The 14701-nt window shown below is 35.1% G+C and overlaps 1 protein-coding gene across 11 annotated transcripts in view; it reads right to left on the bottom strand.

The window, feature by feature from the left end:
• Window positions 1–14701, bottom strand: part of C2CD6 (C2 calcium dependent domain containing 6) — a 169325-nt gene that overhangs the window by 84885 nt on the left and 69739 nt on the right. For all 11 annotated transcript variants that reach the window (XM_053215564.1, XM_053215563.1, XM_053215562.1 and 8 more), the window contains 3 exons: window positions 5547–5652; window positions 3245–3311; window positions 1169–1212 (listed from right to left, as the gene is read on the bottom strand). In XM_053215564.1, the coding sequence (XP_053071539.1) occupies window positions 1169–1212; window positions 3245–3311; window positions 5547–5652 (217 nt within the window). The remainder of the gene's footprint in view (window positions 1–1168; window positions 1213–3244; window positions 3312–5546; window positions 5653–14701) is intronic.

Genomic DNA, 14701 nt, shown 5'->3' on the forward strand with positions numbered 1-14701 from the left:
AATTTACCCAAGGGATACAGGAGTACTGATGCATAGGGGCACTTGTACCCCAATGTTTATAGCAGCACTCTCAACAATAGCCAAATGATGGAAAGAGCCTAAATGTCCATCAACTGATGAATGGATAAAGAAATTGTGGTTTATATACACAATGGAGTACTATGTGGCAATGAGAAAGAATGAAATATGGCCTTTTGTAGCAACATGGATGGAACTGGAGAGTGTTATGCTAAGTGAAATAAGCCATACAGAGAAATACAGATACTATATGTTTTCACTCTTATGTAGATCCTGAGAAACTTAACAGAAGACCATGGGGGAGGGGAAGGAAAAAAAAAAAGGTTAGAGAGGGAGGGAGCCAAAACATAAGAGACTCTTAAAAACTGAGAACCGAGGGTTGATGGGGAGTGGGAGGGAGAGGAGGGTGGGTGATGGGTATTGAGGAGGGCACCTGTTGGGATGAGCACTGGGTGTTGCATGCAAACCAACTTGACAATAAATTTCATATTTAAAAAAAAAAGAAAGAAAAATTCTCTATGTTGTCTTTTTTCCCCTCTGTCTCCTTGGACTGGGGAAACCAGTACATGTTGACTCTTCAATTGATATTTAGAAGAAATTCACCCAACAATGAAAAATATTAAGTCCTATTTGTCAAGTAGTATAGAAAAATCTTTTATTCTTTGTTGGTTTACATAGGGATCCATTGCTTTATGGAATGAATTCCTATGTAAAATTAGCTAAAATGCAAATAATATTATGTGAACTCTATTTTTTTCTTTATATTTTAAACATAGATTATAAACCCATAGAGAAAGTAATGAACGTGGTTAGGTCTGTGGCATCAATTTCTAAGATCAATGTGCAGAACTAACTTTATGCTTTTATTAATTGCTGCCCCCTTTCTCTTCGTCAACATCTTTTGTCCCCATCTTCGTATGTATTTTTAAATATTACCATTTTATGCTGTAATTTCCCTTTTAAGAGTGTAAATTAACTCAACTAAATAATGTAATTGTCCAGATACTACCATAACAGAAATAACCATAAAAACCTGAATAACTTCTTGGGTGCTTTTTTCCCCCGCATCCACAAATATTTTTTTTATTTATAAATGTTTCATCCCTTTAAAAACAGTGACTATTAGAAGTTCTCTTCCAAGTTCCCTTACCTCACTTGGAGCAGTTTCAGCTCCTTTCTTTATACAGGGGACATCTGTAAATAAGTGAATAGTAATATTTTATTATTATATTATAAAATAAACATTTTTATATATGTACACTAATAAGATACTATTAGGATCTTTCTCGCCAAGAACAAAGAGAAATTTAAATCAAAGCAGCTATTCACACATAAATACTATTTAGTAAAAACAGGCTGATGACTCTCTGGGCAGATGGGGGAATGGTAAATGAAAAAGTGAGGACTTAAAATGAAAACATGCATAAAGTGGTAAGATTTCAGATTCATCAATGTAAGACATAAAAACAGATAAACAGTATATTTTGCTACAAGTCAAGAGGAAATAAAATAAATCCCATATGGTCAGTGATAGAGCTGGGACTGAAAAAAAGATACTGGAATAAAGTTTTATGTATCCAGAGAAATTAGGACCATTCAAAAGAGGCTGACTGAAGCACTTATAAAAATTTTTCTAGAAATATAGAGTCTATATTTATCAAGTAGAAAAGAAAACCTAAAAGGAAGAAAGAAGGAATAAAAAATTGAGATACAAAGGTATGTATTAAGTCTAGTATAAAACAAAATTTATTATGGTCACTATTAGCTGTGGGGTAAGCTTACCCATTTTTCTGAGCTTTGGTTTTCCCATATGTAAAACAGGATAATGATGGCTTATCTTATAGGTATGACACAAGTATATGTAAGATGTGAGCAGCAATATGGTTAAATGCTTGAGCTCTTGATATACTTTTTAAAGTTTTTATTTACTTATTTTGAGAGAGAGAGACAGACAGACAGACAGACAGAATAGGGGAGGGGCAGAGGATTTCAAACAAGCTCCACACTGTCAGTGCAGAGCCCAATGAAGGGCTGGAATCACAAACCGTGAGATCATGACCTGAGCCAAAATCAAGAGTCAACACTTAACCGACTGAGCCACCCAGGCACCCCAAATGTTTGAGCTCTTGGGTCAAACAGACGAGGTTCAAATTCAACCCCAATCAGTTAATGGCTGTGTAACTTTTGACTGGTTACTTAATCTGTTTGATCCTCAGCTTTCTCATCTGTAAAATCTGGATAAATAATAATAGCACCCTCAACTGACTGATGTGAGGATTGAGTTATATAATCCAGGTAAAGGCCTGCAACACAGTGATGAATAAATGTTAGCTGAAGCTATAAGATATAGGAATACCAGAAGAAAACAAGTCACCAGACTTGAAATAAACTCTTCAGCTAAGAAAAAAAAAAAACTCTTTGGATAAGAAACAAATAATAATAAATAAAAATAAAAATAAACTCTTTGGGGAAAAAAAGTTGGCAACCACCAGTGAGTAAGAGAGGTAAACCTCCAATCTTCAATTCTCTTACTCGTGAAACGAGCATTTCAGGTGAAGAGTAGGCTAAAGATTCAGTAGCTCTGCTAGTCTGGTTGATCCTCAGAGGTTAGGAAAAGAACATATCAAAAGCTAAGGTGGCCAGGAGGTAGAAGCAGGGAAGTAGAGAAGTAATTTGTGGCACAAGTCTTGCAACAATAAATCATTATTCTACACTGGCAGAATCTAAGATTTTATAGATATAGTATTATGCATATATTTTAACTTACTTTCTAAATGAATCTTTTAACAAAGAGTTTTTTTTTAAAGAGTACCATAACAATCTCTTCCATTATCTTATTGATAATTTGTGGTAAGTTCTAAAATTTAATGCTAATTTAATTTCCTGTCCTCTGCTGTCTTCCTTCCTCTTACACACACACACACCTCTACAGCTAACGTTTAAGAATATACCTTTTTCATAGATCATAGTTAAGATTTACCTATTTTCTTGTCCTTACAAGGAATACAGGAGCATTTAAAAAAAATAACTCTTAATTGGGTCTAAGTCTTTTCTTTAAGGTGTTACAAAATAAATACCTAATAGTAAAACTATAATGAGATGCATATTTATTTCCAAGAAAAAAAATGAAATCCACCTAAAGCAAATTATTAATTTTCTTTTTGTGATACAACCACCTTCTTTTTATCTTAATAATAAATAAATAATGTGAATTAAGTTTCTGAACCTGATAGTACAGTATCTTCAGACTTCTTTTCAAATTGGCTTTCAAGTACCTCATTGGTATCACTTCCCTAGAAACAAGAAAAAAAAAAGATATTGGAGAAATGTTGACAAAGCTAATCTGCCTTTATAACTTCTTTTATTACCTTCTTTAAAATGTACAGAAGAATATGGGTTTATGAGAAAAGCAATCCAAACAACACTATTTTAAAGAGTATACTCTAGCTAGGAGTTAATGTTCCAAGGAGAGGATATCCAAGAATTGATAGGGTATTTGAGTGACAAATGTAGGAGAGAAAAAGATTATGAGATAAATGACATAATATTGTAACTTCAAGTGACATAAGAGAATACACCCAGAAAACAGATTACTTTTTTATTGGAAAACATTATGGCCTATAAGTTGCAAAGAGGAATTATAAGGTAGCATGATCCCTGACTGTTATAAAATACTGATGTTTTAATAAGAACACAAAGTCCATAGTTCCTTTAATGAAGATCCCCCCAAATTTTCCATAAAATACTAATTCTGTATGAGGAAGTGCTAATCAATTTACCCTAAAGCAGTATCACTATGCCCAATTATAATGAGGCACTGAAAATCATTAATATATCTGTATGTTATGACTACCACTTCAAGGCTGTGATCTTAGTCAACATTTTATGAATTTACTGAAACCTCTTTGAATCTCTATTGCCACAGGTCAAAATATATAGGTTTCTAAAATTTTGTTGATGTTTATTTATTTTGAGACACAGAGACAGAGCGTGAGCAGGGGAGGGACAGGAGAGAAGGAGACACAGAATGTGAAGCAGGCTCCAGGCTCTGAGCTGTCAGTACAGAGCCCGACTTGGGGCTCGAACCCATCAACAGTGAGATCATGACCTGAGCCAAAGTCAGACGCTTACCTGACTGAGTCACCCAGGCGCCCTGGTTAGATTATATTTCTAAATATTAAACCTCACTTATATATGTGACAAAGGTCTAGTATTCAAAATATATAAAGAACTCTTACAACTGAACAATAAAAATAAAAAAATAACCTAGGGATGCATGGGTGACTCAGTTAAGCGTCTGACTTCAGGTCATGATCTCGCAGTTGGTGAGTTCGAGCCCCGCGTCAGGCTCTGTGCTGACAGCTCAGAGCCTGGAGCCTGCTTCACATTCTGTGTGTGTGTGTGTGTCTCTCTCTCTCTGCCCTTCCCTCCACTCACGCTTGCTTGCCCTCTCTCTCTCTCAAAAATAAACGTTAAAAATTTAAAAAATAAAAATAACCCAATTTTTAAAATCAACAAAGGATTTGAATAAACATTTATCAAAGAAGATATACAAATGGCCAGTAAACACATGAAAAGATGTTCACATCAATGGTTATCAGAGAAAGGCAAATCAAAACCACTACCGAAAAGTTACCACTTCAAACCACTAGGATGGCTATAATTAAAACAACAACAACAGTAAAGTAAAATAACAAGTGTTGGAGAATATATGGAACCTTCATACATTGTTGGTTGGATGTAAAATTGTGCAGCTGATATGAAAAACAGTTTGACAGTTCCTGAAAAAGTTAAAGAGGGAAGTACTGTATGATCTAACAATTCCACTCCTAGGTATATACCCAAGAAAATCACAAACATATGCCCACATAAAAATCTGCATATGAATGGTCACAGGAGCATAACTGATGACAGCTAAAAAGTCAAAACAATCCAAATGTCCATCAACTGACGAGGATAAACAAAATGTGGTACATATCCATATAGTGGAATATTATTTGGTAGTAAAAAGAAACAAAGTATTGCTACATGCTACAATGGGATGAATCCTGAAAACACTATGCTAAATTAAAGAAGCAAGTTACAAAGAACTATATATTCATTGGTTCCACTCAAATGAAATGTTTAGGATCAGCAAATCTATGAAAACAGGAAGGATATTCGTTATTGTCTAGGGCTAGAAGGGTGTGAGAGGTTTGGTTAGGGGGTTTCTTTGGGGGGCAATAATGTTTGAAAATTGATTATAGCAATGGACATACAATTCTGTGAATATACTAAAGGTCACTGAATTCTATACTTTAAGCAGGTGAATTATATCTTAACAAAGCTGTTAAAAAACCAAACCTTACAAATTATTAGTTAACATTTATTGAATGTCACATTAGGAAAATAGGAAAGTACATGAATCATGAATAGCATTTTATATATCAAGAACTAAGCAATATCTTATTATCACTTTTAATTATCATAATCTTTTTTAAATAAATAGTATTAGAAGTTAGATATGGAGAATGTATTACGTTAATTACCTTACATTCTTTATTGGCCAATTTTGGGGTAAGAACTCCTTCTAAATAGCTAGCTTTTTCTATCCATGTACTCAGATTCCTATATTCTTTTTTCATTTTTTCCAGCCTAAAGAAAGAAGTCAGGTATACATTTAAAAAATAAGTGACAGAAGAACATATATGGCATGATTCACAGAAGAATACATTCAGTATGATACACTTATAAAATGTTCTGAGAGGCAAACCAGCAATATATTAAGAATATGAAAGAAGGAATGATTATAATAAAAATGAGAGCAGTAGCTACCTGAGGAGGGTTGAGGAGAGGATGGAATCTCATAACGGCACACAAAACACATTTTTGATAGTGATGATTTAAGTTTTTATTCAAATTCCAGTTAGTTAATATACAATGTAATATTAGTTTCAGGTGTACAATTTAGTGATTCAAAATTTCCATACAACACCTGGTGTGCATCACACTAAGTACTCTCTTTAATCACCATCACTCATTTAACCCATCCCTCCCTCCGACCTCCCCTCTGGTAACCATTAGCTTGTTCTCTAAAGCTAAGAGGCTGTTTCTTGGTTTCTCTCTTTTTTCCCCTATGATCATTTCCTTTGTTTCTTAAATTCTGCCTATGAGTGAAATCATATGGTATTTGTCTTTCTCTGACTTATTTCACTTAGCATAATACTCTAGCTCCATCCATGTCATTGCAAATAGCAACATTTCATTCTTCTTTATGCCTGAGTAATATTTGTGTGTGTGTGTGTGTGTGTGTGTGTGTGTGTGTGTGTGTGTGTGTCTTTATCCACTCATCAGTTAACGGACATTTGGGCTCTTTCCATAATCTGGCTACTGCTGATAATGCTGCTATAAACATTGGGGTGCATGTATCCCTTTGAATTAGTATTTTTTGTATTCTTTGGGTAAATACCTAGTAGTGCCATTGCTGGATTTTTAACTTTTTGAGGAACCTCCATACTGCTTTGTCCTAAGTAGCTGCACTAGTTTGCATTCCCACCAACAGTGTAAGATGGCTCTCCTTTATCCATCGGTTGTTTCTTGTGTTGTTCATTTTAGCCATTCTGACAGGTGCAAGGAGTATCTCATTGCAGTTTTGATTTGTATTTCCCTGAGCATCTTTTTACATGTCTGTTGGCCATCTGGATGTCTTCTTTGGGAAAATGTCTATTCATATCTTCTGCCCATTCTTTAATTGGTTTTTGGGTGTTGAGATGTCTAAGTTCTTCATATATTTTAGATACTAACCCTTTATCAGATATGTCATTCACAAATATCTTCTCTCATTCCATGGGTTGCTTTTAGTTTTGTTGATTGTTTCCTTCACTGTGCAGAAGGTTTTTATTTTGATGAAGTCCCAACAGTTCATTTTTGCTTTTGTTTCCCTTGCCTCAGGAGACATATCTAGTAAGAAGTTCCTATGGCTGATGTCAAAGAGGTTACTGCCTCTGTTATCTAGGATTTTAATGGTTGTCTCATATTTAGGTTTTTAATCCATTTAGAATTCATTTTTGTGTGTGGTGGTAAAAAAGTGATCCAGTTTCATTCTTTTGCATGTTGCTGTTCAGTTTTCCCAACACCATCTGTTGAAGAGACTGTCTTTTTCCCATTGAATATTCTTTCTTGCTTTGTCAAAGACTAATTGACCATATAGTTGTGGGTTCAGTTCTGGGTTTTCTATTCGGTTCTATTGATTTATGTGTCTGTTTTTGTGCCAGTACCATACTGTCTTGATGATTACAGCTTTGTAACATAACTTAAAGTCCAGAATTGTGATGCCTCCAGTTTTGCTTTTCTTTTTCAAGGTGGCTTTGGCTATTGGGGTCTTTTGTCATTCCATACAAATTTTAGGATTGTTTGTTCTAGCTCTGTGAAGAATGTTGGTGGTATTTTGATAGGGATTGCATTAAATGTGTAGATTGCTTTGGGTAGCATGGACATTTTAACAATATTTGCTCTTCCAATCCAGGAGCATGGAGTGATTTTCCACTTGTTTGTGTCATCTTCAATTTCTTTCATCAGTGTTTTATAGTTTTCAGAGTACAGGTCTTTCACCTGTACTTTGGTTAGGTTTATTCTTAGGTATCTCATGGTTTTTGGTGTAATTGTAAATGGGATTGATTCCTTGATTTCTCTTTCTGCTATTTCATTATTGGTTGTATAGAAATGCAATAGATTTCTGTATGCTGCTATTGTATCCCACAACTTTAGTGAATTTGTGTATCAGTTCTAGCAACTTTTTGGTGGAATCTTTTGGGTTTTCTATATAGAGTATCATGTCATCTGCAAATAGCGATAATTTTACTTCTTCCTTTTCAATATGGATGCCTCTTATTTCATTTTGTTGTCTGACTGCTGTGGCTAGGACTTCCAAATATGGTGATGAATAAATATCTAGGCAACAGTCTTATTATCTTTATTTAAGCTATACATACATGTTTTAGAAGTTATTCAATATATAGGTCTCATTAAACTTGTATATACATATGTTATAAATTACCCAATATATACATGATATTTTCTGGAACAAAACAAATGAAAAAATAGGAATTTAGCTTCTAATCCAAGAAATTTCAAAAGGCTTTAGTCACCTAAAGATGTAACTGACAAGAACTAAATGGAAAGAGGATATGTTTCCCAATTCATTTCATTAGGACACTATTACTGTAATTAACCCTAATAAGGACATTACAAAAAAGGAAAATTAGTCTCATCTTATTCATGAACATAGATGCAAATATTACAAACAGATATAATTTTAGTATAAAAATCCAGTAGTATATAGAAAGATAATATATAATTAACAAGTAGGATTTATTCCATGTATATAAGGATATTTTGACATTGACATTAGAAAATATAAACACAATTTAACTGATTAAAAGAGACAAATAACTTGGCAAAATCCAACATCCATTTATGATTTTTTAAAAAAACTTATAAAACTAGAAGCAAAATGGAATTATTTACTTAACCTGGTATAGCATATCTATATGTAAAAACCCTATATAAATAATGCTTTTAACTATTAAATGCCAGAAGTGTTGCCTTTAAAGATCATCAACAAAACAAGGATGCCCACCCTTGCCATTTATATTAGACACTGACTAGAGCTTCTAGCTAGCATCATAAGAGAAGAAAACAAAATTCAAGTGTAAGAACTGGGAATAAAAAAATCTTAATTGTCGTTATTTGTAGGTATGACTGTTTAAATTCTCCCAAATGATACTATAGATAAAATTATTATAAATATGAAAGTTTAGCCAAAGAGGGAAACGCTAGAAGATAATGCCAGCAGGGGTAGCATAGGTTTTTAATCTTCTCAAATCTCTACATAAAAATATTCAGAGTAGCTCAGTAACAAACCCAAAAACCTATGGGCAACATTTACAACAAAATCATGTGACAAGGTATCTCTATGAATCCCAAAACATATACATAAGACCTTCAAGGTATCAGTGTATATATGGCAGAAGACAACAGGTATAAAAGAGGCACCTGAAAATAAGAGAACCTCAAAATAGCCAACAGGTAGTTAGATGAAAGTACAGCAGGCCAATCTGAGAATAGCGGTTAAAACTGGGAAAGTTTCGCTCATTCCAATAGCAAGTGAGTACAAAGGATTTATGTCAACCATTAAAAGGACTGGAGCAGTCTAACCACTGTGAATGCTTAAAACTGACCAACCAGGTCTCTAATCCAGGACAGGCTCCAGAAAATCTTAGACAGCAATTCATATATTTTAACACCAAATGAAAACATCAGAAATGGGAGTTCTGTAAAGCTTGTGAAGCTTTCTAAACCAAATCTCTTATAAAAAATTTCAGGAAAATTAATTCCATATAAAATGGAACAACAAAAAACTATCAGCACCCACCCACTTTTTCTTTTTTTTTACAGGGTTACTTCAATGAACACATCAAAGCACACTTGGTTGAAGGTCCAAACACCAGTGGGATAGAGCAGTCAAAACACAACAGAGTACACAAAGCACACTCCAAACGCACTTTCTAAAGTGCCAGGCCCTGGACCACTTTCTTACACCATACACAAAAACAAATTCAAAATGGATGAAAGACCTAAATCTGAGACAGAAAACCACCAAAATCCTATAGGAGAAAACAGACAGCAACCTCAGCCACAGCCACAACTCGGCAACAACTTCTTACTTGACATGTCTCTAGAGGCAAAGGAAATCAAAGCAAAAGTGAACTACTGGGACCTTATCAAGATAAAAAAAGCTTCTACAGGGGCACCTGGGTGGCTCAGTTGGCTGAGCTTCCAACTTTGGCTCAGGTCATGATCTCATGGTCCGTGAAGTTTGAGCCCTGCATCGGGCTCTGTGCTGACAGCTCAGAGCCTGAAGCCTGCTTCATATTCTTTGTCTCCCTCTCTCTTTGCTCCTCCCCCACTCATGCTCTGTCTCTGAAAAATGAATAAACCTTAAAAAAAATATTAGGGGCGCCTGGGTGGCTCAGTCAGTTGAGCGTCCGACTTCAGCTCAGGTCATGATCTCACGGTCCGTGAGTTCGAGCCCCACGTCGGGCTCTGTGCTGACAGCTCAGAGCCTGGAGCCTGTTTCAGATTCTGTGTCTCCCTCTTTCTCTCTCCTCCCCACTCATGCTCTGTTTCTCTCTTCTCAAAAATAAATAAACGTTAAAAACGATGATAATGATAATAATGATAATAACTAACTAATTAAATAAATAAATAAATAAATAAATAAATAAATAAATAAAGCTTCTACACAGCAAAGGAAACAATCAACCAAACTAAAAGGCAACCAATAGAATGGGAGAAGATACTTGCAAATGACATGCTGGATGCAGGGTTAGTATCCAAAATCAATAAAGAACTTACTAAACTCAACACCCCCAAATCAAATAATCCAGTGAAGAACTGGGCAGAAGACATGAATAAACATTTTTCCAAAGACGACATCCAGATGGCAAACAAACACATGAAAAGATAATCAAAACCACTGTGACACACCACCTCACACTGGTCAGAGTAGCTAAAATTAACAACTCAGGCAACAATAGATGTTGGCGAGGATGTATAGAAATGGGAACCCTATTGTACTATTAGTGGGAATGAAAACTGGTGTAGCCACTCTGGAAAACAGTGTAGAGCTTCCTCAAAAAATTAAAAATAGAACTACTCTATGACCCAGCAGTTGCATTACTAGGAATTTAGCCAAAGGATACAAAAATGCTGATTCAAAGGGGCACATGCACCCCAATATTTATAGCGGCACTATCAACAATAGCCAAATGAATTATGGAAAGAGCCCAAATGTCCATCAACTGATGAAAGGATAAAGAACATGTGTGATACATACACACACATGCACACACACACACACAGCAGAATCATACTCGTCAATGAAAAAGAATGAAATCTTGCCATTTGCGACAATGTGGATGAAACTGGAGGGTATTAATGCTAAGTGAAATAAGTCAGAGAAAGAGTTATCATATGATTTCACTCATATGTGGAATTGGAGAAACTTAACAGATGACCATAGAGGAAGGGAAGGAAAAATAAGATAAAAACACAGAGGGAGGCAAACCATAAGAGACTCTTAAAAGCAGAGAAGTGAGGGTTGGTAGGGATGTGGGGGTGGGGTGTGAGTTAAATGTGTGACAGGCATTAAGGGGAGCACTCTTTAGGATGAGCACTGGGTGTCATATGTAAGAGATGAATCACTGGGTTCTACTCTTAAAGCCAAGACTACACTGTATGTTAACTAACTTGGGCGGGGGGGAAAGAAAGCTATCATATTTTTCAGCAGAATCTTTCCAGGCCAGAAGAAAGTGGCATGATATATTCAAAGTGCCAAAAGTAAAACAACAACAACAACAACAAAACAACAAAAAACCTGTCAACCAAGAATACTCTACATGACAAAGTTGTCCTTCAGAATCGAAGGAGAAATTAAAATTTTCTAGACAAACAAAACCTAAAAGGGTTCATCACCACTAGACCAGTCCTACAAGAAATGTTACAAAGGGACTTCTTCAAGCCAAACAAAAAGGATACGAATCAGTAACATAAAAGCATATGAAACTATAAATCTCACTGGCAAAGGTAAATATATAGTTAAATTCAGGATATTCTAATATTGTAATGGTGGGGGGTGAATCACATATAACCCTGATATGAAGGTTAAGAGACAAAAAGATTCAAAAAAATTACTACAACTACAATAATTTGTTAAATTACTTAACAAATAAATAAGATAAAGTAAAAAGATGCAAACTGTGACATCAGAAGTATAAAATGGGGGGGGATAAAAATACAGAGCTTTATTACATTCAAAGTTAAATTGTTATCAGCTTAAAATAGACTGTTTTAAATATGTGTTTTGTAAGCCTCCTGGTAAACCACAAAGAAAAACCTAGAGTAGATACACAAAAGATAAAGGAATCTAAGTGTACCATGCAAATAACCATCAAATCACAAAAGAAGACAGCAAGAAAATAAGAGGGGAACAAAGGAATTTAAAAAACAGCCAGAAAATAATGAACAAAATAGCAATAGTAAGTCCATACTTTTTAATAATTACTTTAAATGTAAACAGACTAAATTCTCCAATCAAAAGACAGAGTAGCTGATTAAAAAAAAAAAAACACCCAAGACCCAACTATATGCTGCCTACAAGAGAGACACTTAAGCTTAAAGGACACCTACTGACTGAAAGAAAAGCTATGGAAAAAGATATTCCATGCAAACAGGAACCAAAAGAGTGTAGGACTACTAATACTTATAGCACACAAAATAGACTTTAAGCCAAAGACTGTAATGAGAGACAAAGATCACTATACAATGATAAAGGGGTCAATCCAACAAGAGAATATGACATTTGTAAACAGTTATGCACTCAACATAGAAGCACCTAAATATGTAAACCAAATGTGAACAGATATGAAGGAAGAAAGAGACAGCAATATAATAATAGTAAGGGACTTTAAAACCCCACTTACATCAATAGATAGATCAACCAAACAGAAAATTTATAAAGAAACACTGAAGCTAAACTACACATTAAATCACAGAGTTAATACTTCTATAGAACATTCCATCCAATGGTCATCTTAAGTACATGTGAAACATTCTTCAGGATAGATATGTTAGGCCATAAAACAAGTACTCATAAATTTAAGATGACTAAAATCATATCAAGCATCCTTTCTGACCATAATCAATTCCGAGAAGAAACTGCTAATTTCACAAACTTTCAGCGGAGATTAAGCAACATGCTACTGAATAACCAATGGGTCAAAGAGGAAACCAAAAGAAAAATATTTTTAAATATCTTGAGACAAATCAAAATGGAAATACAACATATCAAAACTTATGGGATGTAGCAAAAACACTTCTAAGAGGTAAGTTAAAAGCAGTAAGCATTTACAATAAGAAAAAGAAAGATCTCAAATAATTTTATACTTCAAGGAACCAGGAAAAAGAACTAAGCCAAAATTAGTAAAACAAAGGAAATAACAAAGACCAGAGTGGGGAAAAATAGAAACTAAAAAGACAACAGAAAAAAAAAATCAATGAAACTAACAGCAGACTTTGGTGGGGGTGGGATGGGGGTATTGATAAACCTTCATTATGCTTACAAAGAAGGAAAGAGGACACTAACAAATATGTTTTTAAAAATCACCATTGTATATCTAGTACCCTATAATAGTGCCTGACACACACTAGGTATTCAATAATGTTACTAAATGAATAAAACATCAGAATGGAGGATAAAAGGGTTCTTTGGTCATTCAGCTCAATGTTAATGAATTAATGAGTTATGAGTCTGAGTAAAAAATGTATCCAACATAAATAATCATTTTTTAAGTGACCAAGGAGTTCTGCTTCTGGCAATGGTGGACTAGGTTACTTCAGATAAACCATCTTACTACACAACTAAAAAGGCTGGACAATATATTTTTTAAAAATTGTATTTGAAAGTGGGGCACCTCGATAGCTCAGTTGCTTAAGAGTCCAACTTCAGCTCAGGTCAGGATCTCACTATGAATTAGAGCCCTGTGTTGGGCTCTGTGCTGACAGCTCAGAGCCTGGAGCCTACTTCAGATTCTGTGTTTCCTCTCTATCTGCCACTTCCCCACTTGCACTCTGTCTCTGTTTCTCTCTCAAAAATAAACAAACATTAAAAAAATTTTTTTAATAAAAATTTTAAAAAATTGTGTCTGAAAGCATCAGTCAGTTACAAAAGCACCAAGGATTTACAGATCCAAGATTATAGGAATTTCAGAGACAATAAGCCCCATCATTTGGTACCATTTTTCCTTCCAGGCATTTGTGGTGGCTAAGAGTTAAGAAAATGAGCAGAGCCTGGAGATAGATATGCCAGAATTAGGGAACAAAAAGCAGAGTTCAGACCCTGCCAAGGATGAAAAGCCAAGGTAAACATCTAGGCCTTCAGTTGGGACCCCAAAAGGTTAAACCACGAGAATAAGAGCCTCCTTGTCTTGTGACTTAACTTGCCTCACACTAGTCCCAGTCCTACTACTAGGAATACGATTAGACCATTAAAAGACTAATCCTCATAGGAAACAAACCTAAATCATTTCAATCTCAATCTCAAGTGAATTAAGGTGATCTGGGATTGCTAGTTTCCTAGTCTAGTTGGCTGACAGATGCAAGTGTCTATCCTCCCTGTAAGAATATACAATCAAGAGCCACAAATTAGTTCTACAGATACAATGTTTGGCACTCAATAAAAATAGCTAGGTATATGAGAATGTAAGGCTTGACTGAAAATTATGAGGGGAAAAAACCCAATAGAAACAGACCTACAGGAGATCCAGATAATAAAGTTACCACAGATGAACTTTAAAATAGCAATGGTTGGGGTGCCTGGGTGGCTCAATCGGTGAAGCAGCCAAATCTTGATCTCGGCTCAGGTCATGACCTCATAGTTTGTGAGATCAAGCCCCATGTCAGGCTCTATGCTGACGGTGTGGAGCCTGCTTTGTAGTCTCTCTCTCCCTCCCTCTCTGTCCCTTCCCCACTCATGTGTATGCATTCTCTCTTGCTCTCTCTCTCAAAATAAATAAACCTAAAAAATTTTTTTAATGTTTTTATTTTTGAGAGAGGCACAGAGTGCAAGGGGAGGAGGAGCAGAGAG

Source organism: Acinonyx jubatus, chromosome C1 (genome assembly GCF_027475565.1).
Source record: "Acinonyx jubatus isolate Ajub_Pintada_27869175 chromosome C1, VMU_Ajub_asm_v1.0, whole genome shotgun sequence".
NCBI lineage: Eukaryota > Metazoa > Chordata > Mammalia > Carnivora > Felidae > Acinonyx > Acinonyx jubatus.